At 40.5% G+C, this 19,649-nt stretch overlaps 2 protein-coding genes and 1 long non-coding RNA gene across 3 annotated transcripts; 1 reads left to right on the top strand and 2 right to left on the bottom strand.

Moving 5' to 3' along the window:
* Positions 1 to 282: 282 nt before the first annotated feature.
* Positions 283 to 9,794, bottom strand: LOC139292253 (uncharacterized). Its single transcript, XR_011597618.1, has 2 exons — positions 9,657 to 9,794; positions 283 to 449 (listed from the first exon to the last, which is right to left on the bottom strand). It is a non-coding gene; the product is annotated as an uncharacterized lncRNA (long non-coding RNA).
* dlx1a (distal-less homeobox 1a) lies at positions 4,696 to 7,257 on the top strand. The gene is made up of 3 exons (XM_070914522.1): positions 4,696 to 5,114; positions 5,404 to 5,603; positions 5,951 to 7,257. The coding sequence occupies exons 1-3, from the start codon at positions 4,805 to 4,807 to the stop codon at positions 6,200 to 6,202; spliced, it is 762 nt and encodes a 253-aa protein (XP_070770623.1). The 5' UTR covers positions 4,696 to 4,804; the 3' UTR covers positions 6,203 to 7,257.
* A 2,109-nt stretch (positions 9,795 to 11,903) lies between the features above and the next one.
* dlx2a (distal-less homeobox 2a) lies at positions 11,904 to 14,175 on the bottom strand. Its single transcript, XM_070914518.1, has 3 exons — positions 13,710 to 14,175; positions 13,113 to 13,297; positions 11,904 to 12,964 (listed from the first exon to the last, which is right to left on the bottom strand). Exons 1-3 carry the CDS (start codon positions 14,026 to 14,028, stop codon positions 12,638 to 12,640), a joined length of 831 nt encoding a protein of 276 aa, XP_070770619.1. The 5' UTR covers positions 14,029 to 14,175; the 3' UTR covers positions 11,904 to 12,637.
* Between the last annotated feature and the right edge of the window lie 5,474 nt (positions 14,176 to 19,649).

The raw sequence follows: 19,649 nt of genomic DNA, 5'->3' as shown, positions 1-19,649 counted from the left end.
GGGCTTTTCCACACTGTGACCCCAGCCTTCTGAGGAGAGAGCTGCTCTGAACACCAAAGGGGGAAAAGGAGTTGAAATGTGACTTTTCAGCTCTGCAATGACCAGCTTTAAGTCCTATTACACATGTATTGATTAGAGAGTCCTTCTTTTTTGTATTGCAATATTTTTGCAGTTCGAGATTAATTTGCTTCTACATACCATGAGTAACAAAATGCAGATTTATGAAGGAGAAAAAATGCTAGATGAAAAAACAATACAAACCTCCAAAAAATAACATTAGTATTGAATTTAATGCCACATTCACTGGCTCTTTATTTGTGTTATGACCAGGATTCAACACTCAGTGACAGTGTTAGTCGTCTATAGAGCAACAAGTCCAGTTTGAAGTCCCATTTGGTCTGTGCATCCTGAACTGATGCGATGCAGTTCCTTCACAGAGTCATCAATGCCTAAAAACAAACAAAACTAACATTATTATCATGCACATAATAAAAAACAACACCTTTTCATTGTTTCATTATTTAATTCTATAGAAAACATCAAAATTATTTTGGCTGTCAATAAAGGAAATGATGCTACTTTTTTGAGTTCGTATTAAAAGCAGACTATGAAGAGAATCCCCCAACACCTGAATTTAAAACAGGATTTGAACCTGCTATGACTCCCTAACTGACTGACAGATCTTTTAATTACATTAATAACTAGTTATCAATGTTCCCTGATGTTTATAAACACACAGTCAATTATTATCAAAGGAGAAACACAAAAATATCTTAAATTTAGAGGTCATATTATATGATTAAACCTTTAATTTATATAGACAAGAATGACCGATTGTGTCCTTAAAAACCCCCCCAAAACATTGTTCATTCTTACTATAATTTAATTTCAGAAGCCATAAAGTGTGACCTTACTTGCAGGCAATAAAATCAAGTATTAAACTGTGATTATCACACAAAAGTAAACCAGCCAATAATGCTTTTAAACACACTAACTTTGGTTTCGTCTGTCCAAAATAAATTGTATTCTTCTGTATTTTCTGAAAAATAAAAAATCAACTTAACATAATTCCTTTTTCTCCCTGTATCCCTCCTGACCCTTATGATAATGCAATCAATTAACCAATGAAACAATCTTGCTTCTCAGATATTGTGATTCACTTTTTGTTTGCATGTAACTCAGTAAACAAAATCAATTCACATTTTGATGCCACATTGAACATGAAAATAGACATTGAATTGAGTTAATTGTAGTGCATCTAGTTTGCGTTCATTGACGCTGCAAATTACAGGATGGCAGCGAGCAGCAAAGCCAGAGAGGAAGCAGAACAAAAGGCAATTTCACTTGTTTGAGCCACTGCCTTTTTTAGAAAACGGTGAAATAAACCTTCATATAGTGTGACATTTATGCTGGAAGTCACCCACCAAGTCACATTAGCATCTGTAGCTGAGGTGATGTGGGAATAATGTCCATAATGGGCAGTTTCAGAAATGATGAGCTACTGTAAAAAGAGCCCCAGAGTGTGAGAACAATTTATTGTCTTGTTATGATTTAGTATATTTGAGATAGATATTTATGCAGCACGATATTGAGTGACATCATGTAAAAGTTGTTGAAATTGATTTTCATTTTTAGATGAAAACAAGTCACCAGAAATGATCAAATCTAAAGCTGAAAAAAGAAATCCCATAAAACACTTTCACCTGTATGTTGTAAAGCAGCGTTTTGTCTCCTTTTATAAGGAAGGGAAATAAGAATAGAAAAAACCCACTGTTGCCTGCACCTCAAATGACAATAATTAATCACTGCTCACATGCAGAGTCTGCAGGGTGCACGTGGAGCTGTGCCTTCACGCAGCATGGAGACACAGTTTACCAATGCACCGCGGTCGGGATAATATTTGGTGGCTGTGAAAATGTGGGTTGGCATGGCAGTTGAGGAGGGTTTTCTATCACCGGACTGAAATGAAGTCTGTGACATCTTGGCCCGTTTACCCCCCTCCCCCTCCCCCCATTTTTCTCTGTCTCTCCACCTCTGCACTAACCCTCAGGTGAAGAGCAGCAGGTGTTAAAACACCCTCAGCCACAGAGCTACTCACTCCTAATGAGTCCTGCCTCCGCGCTCCATCCATGCATGGAGGACTTTATTTTTAGTGTGGCGAGTTAGAGCCCTCGCTGCCATGCTGCAGGAAGGACCGCTGTGGCCTGCGCTGCCCTCCTGCCAGCAGGCGCAGGAGTCAAATTATAAATTAAAGTGCTAATATTATCACACGCCTGCTCGTCCTAATGACACCGAGGATGGCTTGAGAAAATCCCTCCGATAAATAGTTAATCGTTGAGGTTGCAAGCAAATCAACACTTTGTAAATGATTGATTCAGTAAAGGGTATCAATAAAATGAATATGATTCATGCAACATATATTCAGTGAGTCTGCTCAGGCCCAAGTTACATTTATTTCTACAACAAGCGTATAATTATTGCCGCTATTATTAGTAGTATACTCGTGGTATTATTTTACATTTTTCTGCAAATTCTGCCTCTGTTCTGTTAATGGTTTTGCTCACAGCCGCGTGCCAGTTTGCAGATACTATAATCGTGGAAAAATAATGACAGTTATCAGTCGCACCCACCAAGTGCCCATAAAAAATCTGTCCTCTGTTCTGGAAGATGATAATTATTGGTTGTACTGCCATTATCATTGTCATTGTTGATAGAGGAAATCTTGAAGCATTTTTCGAAAGTAATTCCAGAGAAATCACTTCAAATTGGCCTATTTTAGGGGACAAGGGACCAGCGTTGTTATAGCCTAATATTGCACAGAAATCTTTAAATCCAGGCATCCGCCGCCGCCTGGCACACTGTGGCACACGTGCAGTGATGTCAGCGCCTGCATTTTGATAACACATTTCTGCAACTTGCTAGTTCTGTTTTGGAGTTCAATTATGTAATTACACTGATAATCACAGTGACGGAATTTAACTGCCTTTAATTTGTTATTCAGGTGGAGATGGAGGGACCGCGGATGGAGCAGCCAGCCTGTGTTTCTGCTCCGCACAGACACCACAACACGAGCTGCAGCCCGCAAATGAATCCTAATAAAATGAAGAGCTGTTGGATACTTTCTTCTTCTTCTTTCACCAAGTGCACCCTGCGGAGTCTCTCTGACCCCGGATGGCGCGGATTTTTCTGCCTCTTTTCCATCACATGTTTTTTAAAGTAAGTGGAGAGACATCGCTTTTAGCTGCTGGTTGAAATTGAAATATATATCTTTTTAAATAAAGTCTGGTTAAACTCTACGTAGAGCTGCAGCAGTGATCCTGTTTGAGCTTTGAGTTGTGGAGGTCTAAACCTGCAGCTCATGAAAAAAAATGTCTCCTATGTTTAGTCAGTCGTCAGTTCAATTAAATCAAATGTCCGTGGATAATTATTCTTGTTAGGCTGTGGGAGGCTGGCCGCACCCCCATCCTCACTTAGATTCCTGCTAATCAAAGGTGCCAGTGTTTAACTAAACTGGGACCATTAATTGATAGCGATGGAAGGTGCGTAAAGTTGTTGGGGAATCATTTAAATGTGATAAGAAAATAGGCCTGAATGCATTCACGGCTGTGTACCCTGGAAAGCACTTTGGGTTGCCTTTCGGTAGGAAATGTGCCATATAAATACATTTGCCTTGCCTGTGTTACAAAACAGGCGATAAAACAAAATCTATTCAAGGAAATATACAATTCCCCACGATTATCCATCATATTGTTATGAAATTCATAATTAAAACTGTTGCCTTTTTAAAGGTGTTTAAAATAGACTTCACAGGTCCCTTATATTTGATTACACATTGGCCTGTTAATTAAAAAAAAATATTGTTTTGCTATATTCGTTATTGTGTATGTAGGCTGTGGTGTTATGTGTTTCCAGGTGTTATAAAACATCATTAGGCCTAAACTGAAGCAACAAACCTCATTTGACATCAGAGCAGAACTGTTTTACAGTCCCACATGCTGCCAGGTGTAACTGAGACCTCAAGCCACTGTAAGTGTTAAATACATGACTAATTACAGACCTACTTATGAAAATTGAACACTACTGTTATGCTAATACACCTTCCTCCAGATAGAGCATTTAATTAAAAAAAAAAAGCTTTGATCGAACTGGCCAGCAGAGAGCCGCTTTAACGAGGCTGGAAATATTATTTAACATTAATAAATGACGTTTAGACGGATGACAACGGCGCTTTTAGTACAACGTGACAAACCTGATTTTACTGTATTATCGAGCGCTACATCAATATAATATTTTATTAAGTATTACACATTTTAATACCGTTGAGACAAACGTGTATCATAAAAATGTTATAACCTTATGGTATTCAATATTATAATATTTATTGGTGTCCATAATTGATGTTATTTGATGATAATGATAATAATAATAATAATAATAATAATAATAATAATAATGATAATAGTCAATCTTGAGATGTCGGGAGGAAATCTTGGATTTTGTGGTTTTCCTTGACTTTATCAGGTTCTTCGGACCCAGCCCCAGCGTCGCCAATCGGCTTCCCTCTTGGAGAGAGTGGACCAATCAGCGACAGTCTTTGATGAATATTCATGAGTCCGAGATTCAAACCTTTGAGCGAGTTTGTCTTGGTCCACAGCATCATACCTAGGACTTTTCACAGGCACAAACTACATTTTCTTATGAATGGAAAGAGAAAAAATCAGTTCGGCTTAAATTGGGACCCGTCCTTCACTGAGATCATAGAAGGAAAACAACAAAAGCAAGACAAGGGGAACCGCAAGAAGAGATGACAATGACTACAATTCCAGAAAGTCTTAATAGCCCTGCCTCAGGAAAAACCGTTTTCATGGAGTTTGGACCCCCGATTCAACAAATGTCGCCTTCCTCCATGTCTCACGGACACTATCCCATGCACTGTTTACATTCTGCAGGTCATACCCAGCAGGACAGCTACAGTCCAGCCTCGTCGTTCCCCAGATCTCTGGGTTATCCATACGTGAACTCCGTCGGCAGCCATTCCACCAGTCCATATCTCAGCACAGTACAGACCTACCAAAACAACTCGGCACTCGCACAGACGCGGTTAGAGGATGCAGGTAAGTGTGCAACCGCATCTTTGGATCTTTTTGAATATGAACTTTTTGTGTTGGCACGGCTTTCTACTGTATGCAGTCCTCGCTGCATCGAAAAGACGACCCAGATGTTGGAATTAGGCTTGGTAATTATTTATTGCGTAACAGTATAAACAATGTATGCAATTAAGGGTAATTATACCTAACGCACAGCCTGTAAAACTTGCCCGAGTATTCATAGCTGCGCAGTACTGTTGCCTACAACTGCTTCCTCATGTTTTTCCTTCTCTTTGCTCCTTTCTGTCTCTCCCAGCGCCAGAAGCAGAGAAAAACACAGTGGTCGAAGGCGGAGAAGTTCGGTTCAACGGGAAAGGGAAAAAGATTAGAAAACCAAGGACTATCTATTCGAGTTTACAACTTCAAGCTCTGAACAGGAGATTTCAACAAACTCAATATTTGGCGTTACCGGAGAGAGCTGAGCTGGCAGCGTCGCTGGGTCTCACTCAGACACAGGCAAGTCCACCAAACACACTCCCACATAGCTTCACTCTGCAGCAGCACCGGAAGGCATTTTTACTCCTTTTTAAATGTCATTTCTTTTTTTCTACAACACACATTATTGTCATTATTCACTATTCATATGGAACACCATTCATTAAACAATAGCATTGACACCAAACCAAGGATTCATTTTGTTTCTCTGAATATTATCCTGTCATTCATGTCTAAATATCAACGACATTAATATCATAATCAAGGGCGAGGTATGATGAAACCTGCTGCATGCGTAATTATTTTGAAACTGTATTTTAATTTCAGTTTCAATTTTCTAATCCAGATTCTTTCCTTTGTCTCCCCAGGTGAAGATTTGGTTTCAAAATAAACGTTCTAAATTCAAGAAACTGATGAAGCAAGGCGGTGGCACAATTGACGCCAACGCTTTGGCCACTGGCCGCGGACTGTCGAGCGGTTCTCCCTCGGTGGCACCTGTCTGGAGCTCGCCGACCACCGTGAAGACTTCAGTGGGGACAACCGGAGCTTACATTCCCAGCTACACCTCATGGTATCCAACCACACACCAAGAGTCTATGCAACAGTCACAGCTCATGTGAACAGAGACCTCAGCCCTCGACTCTGCCATGGCTCGTGTATCAGGATGTTGAAGGGGCCCGCAGCCGCTCCGCGCGGCCCAGCACTGATAATACACAACAACAACAACAACAACAACAACCCCGGAGTTTGCTGCCGCGTGCAGCCAGCTGACACAGTGGCCTCCTTATACCGGATGACGGCAAGCAGCAAAGAAGAAGAAGAAGAAGAAGAAGAAGAAGAAGAAGAAGAAGAAGGGAGCTGAGAGCCTGAAAAGGCATCGCAATGCGCCCAAGGGCAACAAGTCCATGACAGTCAGCGGTAATCGTAGACAAATGGATCCTTTCTGTGGCTGCTGTTTATCACTTCTCTGTCGGTTTAAATTTTTTAAGTCTTTTATGTCATATTTGTGTGAGTTGTTCTGTTTATAAGAAAACACGTGTTTGTTTACACCAGCTGTCGGGCCCGAGGTGATGATGACCTAAAATCAGTCGCCGTTCATTAACAGTTAAAGGTCGATAGGGGTGTTTGTTTAACCAAATAATAATAATGATAATGAATAAATTCCACCAGTAAACAACCGGCCATTATGCTTACAGCACATCTAACCACAGAGCACAATGTGCGAAGCCTCAAATTGCTACTATGTTGTTTTATATGTGTTTGTTATTTAAGTTTAAATTATTCAGAGGAGTTATTTTCTGTTGAGGTCAGTCTGTGTTCATTTTGTAAGTGTGTTTGAAACAACAACACTGTGTTGTTAATGCTGCACTAACGCAAGCAAAGCTTTTCTATGCCGTGCCCCGATGTTATGTGAAAAATGTAAAAGGCCTGACAATTTTTGCTGCTTTAGAAAAAAAATATCCTGACAGTTGAGCAGCTCATTTCTCACTGTATTTTGTACATACTTTTCAGATTTGTTTTTTTGTGCTGTACTGGATACGCTGTGAAACAGGGTTTTAGGCTTTCTGTAATTCGTCGAGATGTGTTTAGTCAACATAGAAAATATTTAGTTTTGTATTGATCACTTTAATTTATTTATCTGTTTCTGAAGTTTATGTACATAATGTGCAGAGTTTCAAAAGCAGTAAAATAATGATTTAAATTATGTCAAGAAAGGTGTCTGATTCATCCCCCTCCACCCTCCACCCTCCTCTCTTGTGAAAAGAAAGGCTTCAGCATGGTGCAGGTTTAATGTGAGCTGACACAAAGCGGTATCATGTTGGTTATTGTAGCAGACACCATGTGAGTGCCAGTTTGTGTGAGCTGCAAAAGGCTCGTCGTTTAGATTTATGGCCGTGTTTTAGCGTTCAGCCTACGTGGGTTCGTGCTGCTGCTGCAGCTGCTGCTCACTGGTTGCAGATGTTGTCAAACCTCTGGAGTGACCTCAGAATTAGAAATCTGACGTTGCATCTAAAAATCTCGGTAAAACAAGACTCTCTGTGCATCTACACGAAAATATCTTTACACGTGGTTCAGCTGCATTTTACACGCTGAATAGAAAATATAAACAAACATGGGGACATACTATAAACATGGCGGAAAGCACTGAATCCTTCGGCCGATATAAGCTGCATCATTTATATTTATTAACCGTCGCGGTGCGGGAGACCTGGACTCATTCAACAACATCGCTTATTTCTTTTCAGCTTTTCTTAAAGATAATCTTTCCATTTGTCTTGCGACAATCCCCATTCTCCGCACTGAATGGGAGAGATCAATTGTGTGTGTTAAGTGAATAATTGCGCGAGAGGCAGGTGCTGCAAAAGGACTGGATGAGCACGCGGGACACAGGGCGGATCTGATGGAGATCAGTGAATGTGAAAAGTTCAAAGGCCTTCTTGTTCGGGGTTCACACTTTATGCATTTGCTCTCGTTACGCAATCCTGCAGTGAGCCTTTTAGTGTTTTTGGAGATCGTAAAATGTGTTAAAATGCTACAAGTTTATATGAATTCAAAAAATGTGTTTTGAGCCCACGATACACACGATGGTTTTTAGAAGATGCCTAAAAGAAACGGCCCTTGACTCGGGTGGAATTACCTGTCCATTTAAAGACCATTAACACTGGACTGGTTATAGCCTACATGGCAAAATAATAACAATTAAAAAAAGCTATTTCTTACGTAATAATTATATTAGAAAAAATATTCACCAAAACAGTAAAATGTATCTGAATCTGAAGCGAGAATGTTTGTTTGAGCCTGAGAAGAAACAGTGAATGAAAGCTACTTGTAGCTACTCTCTCTCTCTCCTCCAGCTGCAATATCTCCAAGAATATATACATGTTGTGCAATTATAATGACACATTTGATGCAACTTCTGTCCGTCTGCAGAGCTTCCCTTTAAGAGGCCAACATGAGTCCACATCACAACCGAGCACTTCATAATGTGTTTCATGTTTCATTTATATTCAATGTTAAAGGGGCAAATCAGACCATCATAATGGTTTATTATTATTATTATTATTATTATTATTGTTATTATTGCTCTGGCCTGTTTGTCTATGTTGTCTGATCCTTGTGTAACATCCTCTGCTGTCTCATTGTTATTTTAATACAAAACTCGGAACATATGCAGTCCTTTGTGAGGTAGAATAGGCCTATGTATATTTCGATACCATTAAGAAAGAATATGAATTGTGCTGCTGCAGCAGGGGACATAAATCTGCCTACCTAGCCCCAGAAAGGCGCAGCTGCACATCCAAGAGGGTCAGTGTTATTTCGCTGTATTCTCCCCTTGATTATACGAGCTGAGCCCATCAAACCCAACATAATTACAGTAATTTCGCCCTTATTTATTCTAATGCAGTTTCCTATCTCTGAGGTAATTATGAGCATTTTTTTTTCACACGGAGGATCTTTCTGCGTTGACAAAAGAGATGGTGCTCTGAAAGAAATGTGCTGCTGCAATAGAAAAAAAATAGCGAAATAGGTGAGCTGCCATTTCCTCACTGTTCCCCTTAGACTGCGCCTATGTGTAAGGCTGGCAAATTGCTTGCAGGTGTAGTACATCACGGGGGTTGTCAATGCGAAGAGGCTTCAAAATTAGCAAAGCACAATGTAAGAGTAATGAGAGCAGCGACTGAATCAAAGAACAACTTGTGTCTCTCCCTTTCCTTACGTTTCCTCTCGGTGTGAACAGCTTTCTGAGCTATAGGACTTTTCCCACAAAAGCAAAGCAGCTCCTTGGTTGCATTAAATACCCTTTCTTTTTTTTTTTCACCGAAGTTACAGGATAAAATACTCCTAAGATTTTACTCTTAAAGGAACCAGTCTTTGAAATATATCAACACAGAATCAGCAACATTCACCGATTTGACTAAGAATTAAAATAAAGAAATGTTTTAGGCATGGGGGGGAGAAAAGGATCAATTATTCCTATAACGAGAATCAAGCCTGTTTCCTGTTTCTGATCTCAAATGCATTCAGTCACGCTAGTTTCAGTGAATATTTAAGAAATATAATTCTAATACACACCTTTCAGCTTGAATTTGAAGAGGCGAGCTCCCTCTTAGCATGTTCAGAAATCAGCATGGAGGCAGATGAGCAGCAGCGTCCTGCAGCACAGGCACGAGATGAGCGCTTAAATCCCACAAAATGTGTCCCATGTGTTGGTCTAAGCTATAGCAGCAAGAGTTCAGAATATGACTGAAAATGTCTGCTTTATTTCCACCCTTTATAGCTGATGGGGAAAAAAATGTAGATTATTAGCATAAATGTTTACTCCTCATTACGCTGATGACATTGTGCACTCGAGATCTTGGTAATCTTTGGGGGAAATTATGAGTAATTTTTTAAAATTTAAAGCAGCAGTTACCATGCAATTCAGGCTAATTCTGCGTAGGCTCCACACGGATATAATTATCGTTGAGTCAAGATGTTAGGCTAAAAACTATGCATTGATATTCCCATTTATTATGTACATGCAACTTTGACAATGTTGATGCTTGAAATAGCGGGAAATTGTCTTGTGTAGAAAATAACACCCCATATTAGGACATCTAAAATTGCGAAGAATTATATAGTAATTGCAGGCTTTCAGATTTGAAAGCCAGAATGCTCAAACCAGAGCAAATGTGGATGAAATTACAGATCAGGGTATAAATTAGGATAGGGTGCATTTACAAGTTGCCTAGAGAAATACAAAATGTAGAAACCACAGCAGCTCGAATCCATGAATGAAGTCACATGGAGCAACAGAAAACATCCAGAAATCCTGTTTTATTGTTGAGGAAGAAGTCGATAAATATTATATATATATAGTATTGTTCATAAATCTGTGCTGGTTACTTCCCAGCTGGTGTACAATTAAAGCCAAACAGAAGTGAATAGTGAGGAGAAAACCAGCTAATATTGTGGCCTGCCATGATGCATGCACCTCTCTGCACTATAACATGCAAATGAAATCTGCAAAGGTCCACACGTGGGCCTGTATACATGGAGGTGTAATGTTGTGTTGTCTGCACAGCACAGACCTGCTGCATGCCTGGGATCTGATCCTGTCAGCTCCAGGGAGGAGGCTCCATCGTGGAGATATAGCAACCGCTGACAAGCTACAGTCCTAATTATGGAGCCTACAAGGAAACGATCCCACTTTATGGGCCCGTGGTCGTTTGAAGGGAATCGCGTGGGATAGACAGTGATGATCATGAATGAGAACTAAGTGATGGGCCTGTGTATTAATAATAATACCCCCCCCCCCCCCCCCCGTCTCTGTCGGTCTAGCTATAAATAAATAATCTAGATCTAATAAAATAAAAGCTAAATTGTACTAAACTAATAGGGTTTCCTTGCTGGAGTAAATTTAGTTTTTGGACGTGTGCCTATGTTTTCCATGTAGCCTACAGGCCCTACATGAGCCACATACATAATGTAGGTCAATCTGCTCGTCCTCGGAGATCAGAGACTTCACTTGTGAGACGTGAGAAATGTTTCCATGATGCTGTAGCTCCAGGCTGTCTTGGACCTAGTTCCTCTCTTTTCTCTTGTTAGGCTGAGTTCATAAAACGTCTGGAAACGACTCTGACTCCACAGAGTCTGAGGAGCTTGTGCTCATTCATACCCACCCTCATCTTCCCCTCCCGCATGCCAAGGCGTGTTGTTGTGCTGCCTCCCCCCTCCGCGGAGCCTGCGCCCCGGGCCTTTTCCTCTGCCTGCCTGCCTGTCTGAAGGAGCCTCGGCTCGGGCTAAGGAATTGTCGTATGCTTGTCCACGCTTGTGAAGCACATCACACGCTTGTAATTACAAAGAACATATTATTACGTAAGAAATAGCTTTTAATCAGTGTAACGTTAGCTAGCTAGCTTATAACTTATAACAACACGTTGTCGGTGGAGCTACGAACATGGTTGCTAAGAAACGCTAATAAGCTAGGCTATTCATTTTGTTAGCTACAAGTGTGCGTTTCTCTGCTCTTGTCAACGACTTTCAGCCTATCGCAGCCAAAACACAGTTAAATAAATCATTGTTACATGTTTGTGGCAGCCTGGACCCATTAAAGAGATGGAGGAGTTTCCCTTAGCCGGCTCATTTTGTAATATAAATAGGCTAACTCAAAAAAATATATAAAATAAAAAAATAAAATCCCTGGCAGAGGCCAATATTTGTTATTGGGTCAACTGCAAAACGACAACACAAATTCATCTAGAAATGCCTGTTAGGAAAGGATAGAGAAATGCATGTGCACAGGAAACATTTTTGGAAAGAAAAAGAGGGATGCATATGCACAGAAAAACATTTTTATTTAAATAACGTCTGGCCATATATGGGACACTGCTAAAATAAATAAGACAAAAATACAATTAAATGTGGTAGGCTACAAGTAAATCAGAGGGTAGGACAATCAGTAGCTCACGGTGGTCAATGGATTTGCACCTGTAGCCTAAAAAGAAGAGTCAAAGCAACATGTGCTATCAAAAAGCTGTGGTAAAATATTTACAAACGTGGATTCAGACACTTACCCGGCAGTATATTCAAATCAACTAATAGCATGAGGAATGGACAAAGGTAAGCTGTTCTATCGCACAACAAAATGAGGTCATATTGAAAAAGGCACGATACAGTTAACTTGTGCTACATTTGTGACAGCTTGTCCTGCGATTCATGTTTTATTTGCAGGAATGGCAAAAAAAGTGACGTCCGCGTAAAAGTAGGCTCGCGCCCAGGCTGTGATTGCTTTGGGTAATAGTGGTTCATTCATCCCTCGGCATAAACAAAATAAATAAATACAAAAATAACTGTAGAAATCTGTGTCTACCATTTGCCAGCTCTAACACTGGCAAGGTCCATGAACCTGCCTGGCTCCGTTAACTTCTCCTAGATGCGTGTAAAGTTCGCATGGCGCACACGAGGTCTTTAAAATGAAGGTATTGACATTTTTCTTGTTTTTCTTTTTTTCACCAGTATTGTCCGATTTAAACCCGATGTTTGCTGTGGTTGTTGTTGTTGTTGTTGTTGTTTCAGAATATTGTCCCAGCGCTTATGGCGGAGTTGTGGTGGTGCTGGACCAGAGGAGGCTGCAGATGCGCCGTAGAGTTCGTGGTTGAGTACCAGGAGTAGTTTGCCAAAAACGATGAAGGCGCAGTCGTGTTGGGAGGGCTGCTGCTCTGAGGTAAACTGGAGTTGACACTGTTCATTCTTTGAGTCTGTGGAAAGTCCCAGGCAATAGTTGGCGGGGACGTGCAGGGGGGAGATTCACTGGCAGCAACTTGTAGATCTGGGGGGAGTTCTCCACTTTTCCACAACTTCTTGAACTTGGAGCGGCGGTTTTGGAACCAGATTTTGACCTGAGAATGAAACGGACACAAGCATAAAATTGATTAACCAATATTTTCCTCCGGCCCAAATCCCCGTTTGACAGTTTTAATTTCTTTTCGTATTAGACATAAAGTGGATATTTGACAGAATTTGCGCCCATGTCTTTGATGCACCCACCTGTGTTTGCGTAAGGCCCAGCGAGGCTGCCAGCTCTGCCCGTTCGGGTAGAGCCAAATACTGCGTCTTTTGAAACCTCCGTTGAAGTGCAGCCAGTTGGAAGCTGGAATATATGGTTCTAGGTTTCCTGACCTTCTTTGGTTTTCCATTAACCATCCGGATTTCTGGCTCGCTCTCTTCTTTCTCTAAAGGAACATTTAAATGCAATGGACGTTATGCTTGAAGGGTAATGCAATTGTTTAGCTGCATAGAACTATTACGCATTATGTGTAGTTTGGGTTTGGCAAATATGTGTACACCTAGTAATTAATTGAATTTAATCAGATTTTTATATTATAATTCCTAGGAAAAAATTCTGAAGTTGTCAGTTTATTTGTATTGAACAATAAATGAACTGAACATTCATTATCAATGCTTTGTGTCGATCTGTGTAAGACAGGTATGTGTCTAATCATTTCTGACCACAAAATAATTATCTTGTCAATTATGTGTTATGCATGATTCAACTTGCCCCTCATACATTTCAAGTTTTGAAGTTTCAAGTCTCAAACAAAAGCATGAAAATAATTTAAAATAAACAATTAAAGAGCACGTTACCTGTGTCGGCTGGGGTAGGAGAGGAGTTGGAGCCGTAGGAGCTGTATGCACCATAAGATGAGTTGAAGCCAAGGTCGTATGACTTTGCGTTATATGGCACAGTGCTCGTGGCGCTGCCGTGGTACTGGTAAGAGCCGAGTTGGCCAAATGGAGACCCTGCGCAGTGGCCAGGCTGCTGGCTGTTGTAATAGCTGCTGTCCGTCGCCGTGGACACCGGCAGAGTCGGGGACTCCTGCGATTTGTGCAAGCTGTGGTAACTGCTCGAGGTAATCTGGTTCGAATGCATATCAGTATTTAAGTTCTCAAAAACCCCAGTCATCTTCGAGTTGGAGCGGAGCAATCTCGTAACCTATGCGCAAAATTGCGAAACTGCAAGCTGAAGACACGACTCAAATCTCGGACTGATCACACCTTTTCGTGAATCGAAACTCATCCCCGTGTAAACTGTAGCAAAATCAGCGGAAGGTGTGTCCCTCTCACAGTGGCCTGTGGTTATCTGCTACGGTCGGTGGTGGGAGCGCATTTATGAGAGCGTGAGAGGGAGAGCTATACTGTGTCTCAGGCAACCAATGAGTAAAGGCTGCACGACTGACTACTCCCCACCGCGTCCACCCTCCATTATTTGTTCAAGTCTGTCTGTCCCGGTTGTCTGCACAGAGTTTTCCATCAAAGCATCTCGAAGAGAGAAAGGTACCGTGACCAAACCTGCAGGCCCAACAGGTCTGGTCTGCGTCCTGTAACACAGACTGAGAATACATTTAGATATGATGTGACTTCAACATATGGCTAACACGTACTACACATCAGAATAGACCACCATTAAATTGATGCCGCAAATTAGTTTTCAGTGGCATTGCGGCTTGCCCTCTTCATTTGAATTTTACGCTTGTCAATATGGCAGATTTATATCCGTTTTCAGCACACTGTGCTATTTTTGGTGGAACCACAGGCCTTCTTACTTTGTGATTGCATTTTGGTCAAAAAAAACAAACAAACAGTTGACACTGGGTCAACCAGTCAGAACCAAACAGAGAAAGTGAGGGACAGAGGGGGATTTAAAGCTGTTGATACCAAATCAAACCCTGTGACTGACGCTGAAGGTGGTGTTGGGTGACTGCAGATGGCTACAGCGCCCCCAGGTGTTGGAAATCTGACTTACAGCCCTTGTCCTTTTGCATTTCCTTTTGTCTGCATTGGGTGCACAGCCGCCTTATAAACGAACTCATTTCACAGCTGTGTGAAGAGCTTCACAGAACTATGGTTCACCACCATAACTGCTCGGAGTCTAAAGTGTTGGTTGTTCCACATCGTGATGCATTCAGGTCTCCTGGAGAACAGAAGTTCTGTGTGCTGAAAGTGCTGTGTTCATCGCCACAAGATGGCAGCATAGTTCCTTTTATTAACACAACCGGGAGAGACTTCTGAAATGCCACTGCATGTATTTATCAGACTAACCTGCCAATTGTCAAGTTGCTTTTTACTTTTTTTTTGTCTGTCAGAGCACCACTGAGCACTCCAGACAATGTAAAGGATATACAGGGCTTGACAAAATAACACAATGTAATGCAAGCCAAAATAATAGCCTAATAATATCTTCATGGAGCCTATCTGTCTGTTAGAGACATGTTGAACTCTGGTAACTCTGAAGTTTTAAATTTGTTGGTATATTGTCCCCAATATTTAAAGTAATGAACGCCCATTAAAAAAATAATAAATCAACACAAATTGTACATTATAACCTTCACAAAGCTATGAGCTATTTGTTGCATGTTGCATTGTTTCACTGCACTACATTATATTGTCCAGGTTTTGTTGATAAAGGTTCCAACTTATACATACTCTGATGGACCTGCCTGTTGCAAAGTTTTTACACAGAAGCATTTCTTAAATCTTAAACATGATAAGTTGATGGTATATGGGTTGTTGAAGGGATGGGGAAAGTGCAGACTCACTTATAGATACAAACAAACCATCCAACCTAACAAAACCGATGTCACTCATTTCAAGCAAACGAAAGAACCAGTTGACAGTAGAAAGTCTTAAAGCAGTACTCGAGCGATGTAGTGTTGCTCTTCTGTAAATGAGGACTTGCAAAAGACAGATTTAAAAGAGTTTGGCCCAAATCACAGCAGCAGAGTATATCCTGACTTTAAGTCTCTAGGAGGGGTCAAGCTCCAGAAATGCTGGATCCTACAATTCCCATAATGCAACTCGAAAGTGTCTTTGACCCTCCCTGCCGGGTAAACGCCCACATCTTTCAAACTCAATGCACCCAGTACCGCAGGCTTTCTGTTAGAAAAGTGGGTTCCCCATGTCCAAGCTGAGATACGTGGATGGCGTCACTTTAGTAGTTTGCTCCTCCAGCGCCACAGAAAACTTTATACACTGTTTCCACACAGTAGTCCTCCCTATGACGGGTAAACTGATCTCCATGTGTAAAATTGGTGGAATGCCTCTTTTACTTTCTTTAGTCTTGGAAAGCTGTATGCAGTTGCTGTTCTATTTCAGTGAGTAATTATTCATTTTGATCCATTTCAATGCACATGTTGTTATCTTCCTTTATACTGCCTATTTGTCAGCGAGGGCACGATGAGTTTTCTCTGGCTGCTCTGCAGCAGGACCCCTAGATCCAGTCCAGGGAGGCTTCTATCTGCCCATTGTTCTCCTGAAAGGCAAGCAATCCTCTCCCACCATGGGCCAGTGGGGCTGCATGTCACTGCTCATTAGTGGAGCACAGTCTCTGTATTCAGCTGCCCGGCATCAGAGCCAGAATGAGCAAAAAAACCCTCTCCAGTCAGAGTCACGTAGAAGCTGAAAAGACTGTTTCTGTAATCCATTATTGCATAGTTAACAATGGAAGTCGTGTGAGCAATTATCTTCTCTATTCAGGATTATACTCAACAAGGTTCAGTTGATGAGGTTATCTGATGGCAGTATGTAGTACGTTTTATGATACTACATTACAGTTTTCTGGGTAAAAAATACAAATAATTTAAAATTCTTCTTCTCAGTATTGTTCCTACAGGTGAGCTTTGTTTGACTCCCTGGAAAAAAGGGCCTTTTCCCGAAAGGTACATTTATGTAATTCATGCCATATGCAGTAACTGTGATGTTGTAACCTGTGTGTTTTTTCTGTTTTCTGCAGTTCAGAGTGAAAAATATTTCACAAAATGTAATCAGCTTCAAAGTCGAATGAAAAAAGTTCCTCTGGAGAATGCACAAGTCATCAGATTTGTAGATAGCAGTCAGGGAGGATTTCACAACATAGTTCCACAATCTCAGAGTTCACATCAACATCAACATCAGGGTGTGCCAGAACATTCATAACAGCACAGACTGTGTGTGTTAGCGACCGGGCCACATAGTTGTCATCATACCTTTTCTTTCAGCTTTTCATGATATAGACGGTTGTTATTGCTGCTGAAGTTCTTGACGCTCATGCCTAGTTGGTTGATTATAATTTTGATGTTTTCCCTGCCGCAGAGCAGCTGGTATAGTGGATCCTCCCAGTGTTCAATGACATGAAAATGATGCCAAATGACAGCACACAGATGTAAGCGGCTTTTTATCATGCACTCTAAATTCCCACTTCTCCTGACTTGGCCTGTAGCGCACCAGTCAGACAGCTTTATATATGTATTCAGCTTCCTTTATTCCAGTTCACATTGTCTCATCTTGGTTTAAGGACAAAACTACGCTGTACATAATAGAAGCACTTCTCCTTGTCTTTTGTTCTGCTATCTATAATTTATCCTAATACTTATTAAGATGGCCATTCATTATTTAATATTTCTTGAATGCTAAAGATGACCTTAAAATGACCATTGCTTATCGAGTTCAACATGCTTGTACCGTGTAATATTTAATCCGTCACATACTGAAATTTTCTAATGTTTAAAGTTGAGTATAAAAGACGTGACAAAGACAGTACTTGCTGATTCTGGTACATCTATTTTGAGTATAAGAACAGGTATGAACAGAGCACACATCATATTGAATCAAAAGTTTGCAAACAAGGAAAAAAAAAAAAGAACATCTCATACTCATATCGGAGACATTCTTGCTATATAGACGGTATATAGTCCAGTCCATATGTTTATAATGTAGCCGGTTTCAATCAACTTTGGATTACAGCCTACACATCATTTCAGCCTCTCTGTTCCCATTCGAGTGGTTGTGAGGAGCGCTCTCGAAATGGCGACACTGACAGATATTGACATTTTGTCTTGAGGAATCAAAGTGCACAAAACAGGAAGTAACTGTGGAAGATAACAACCCTGACATTATGAGGAGTTATTGATCTTGAGCATCTGTTGTCTTGTTTTTTTTTTGTGTTGCAGAAGCTCAGAAGGGCAAACAAAAGCTGAGATCTTTTCAATGACACACCATTTGCACACTGTGAGTTGAAGGTTTCAGAAATATTAACAGAAGTCAGGGCTCAATAGAGGAGTAGCAGAAATCAACATAGCACTCAATGATCATACAGTGTCTTCTGTCTGTTTATAATGGCTATGGCACCGCCCAATGAAGACTTAAAGTATAACTGGCCAGACAGCCGGGGGGAGGGGGGGGGGGGGTGTTACACTGAATATCATTTATTTAGTTACAAACTGCCATTGATTTCAAAACATAGCGGAAAGTCTGAAACCCTAAATAAACCTGAAGAGATGTTCATTATAGTGTGTTCTGCATGATTCATGATTATTATGATTATGAGTTAATGATCTCAGAGACTTTACTCTTGACACTAACACTTCACATCCCACAAAGATTTACTGCAAAGATTGTTCAGCGTTTGGTTTTCTCTTACTCTCTATGTGTGTCCAGAGGAAAGGAGTTCAATTTTATTGATTATTGGATGCAAAAGATTTTAAAAGTAAATCATTTCACAACATATTTCCAGCGAGTATAATTTACATTCATAAGTTAAGCTGTATTATAATATACCTTTTAATCAAATGCAGTAATTTTAAATACATTTGTAATTGTGCTTTAAGTGTAAAATTGCCTTTACTAATGTGAAGTTGAAAAGTACATTACACAAGTATATTATATGTATTTTCACAACACACTAATTGAATAAGAAAAATTGCATTTAACTCAAAATGTATTTTAGTATACCTATTAAAGTGTAGTATTTTGGTAAGCTGAAGTGCAAAAATACATGAAAAATGTAATGTTATTATATTTAAGTATATCTTAGGTGCAGTTTTTAATATACAACTTAAATACAACTTGAGTGGTTTCAATTTAACACAACATAAGGTATACTCATTTTGAATACATATAAAGTATAATAGCTAACACATAATATGTCAATATCCTTTGTTTGTACTTGGGTATGATAATGGAGGTAAGATGTTTTTCATTGTGTGCTGTACTCTGGGTCAACAGGAGCAGTAATGGCTGTGTTGTGTTTAATGCAGGCAGGTTTCTAGCTCAGTAGAGTGATTTGGCTGTTGGTGGATTCTCCTCGCTGATCTCCTGCTGGGTCTATTGGAGCATTCATCACCTTGGCAACTCACCCTTTTAGTCAAATCACATGACTGCAAATTTTTCAGATTTAGGCTCAAAAGTTTAAATACCTCCATGAAATGCTTTCAAACAAACCAGAGGTAACAGCGGAGGGGTGGGGTGGGGGGGGGGGATCCATTGTTTCCAAAATGTTTTTAAGCTTTGGCCCAAGACACAGACTCAGCAACTGAAACGTTTGTGTACATTCACCTCATGTGCAAGCGTGGAAATGATTTACCAAGTGTTTCTTGACCTCTCCGTCTCAAAGGTTGAGCCTGTACAGCTCCGGACGTGAGCGGAGTTGAAGTCGGAAACCCTCAGCGTGGTGTTCATGATTGAGCTTGTGTTTCCTAAGAATTAGTCATGGTGGCTTTTCCCCTGATGAGAAGTTATTTTTAACAACAAAGGCTTTAATGACGAGCACAG

Source organism: Enoplosus armatus, chromosome 11, assembly GCF_043641665.1.
Source record: "Enoplosus armatus isolate fEnoArm2 chromosome 11, fEnoArm2.hap1, whole genome shotgun sequence".
NCBI lineage: Eukaryota > Metazoa > Chordata > Actinopteri > Centrarchiformes > Enoplosidae > Enoplosus > Enoplosus armatus.
This window is presented reverse-complemented; position numbering and strand designations above follow the sequence as displayed.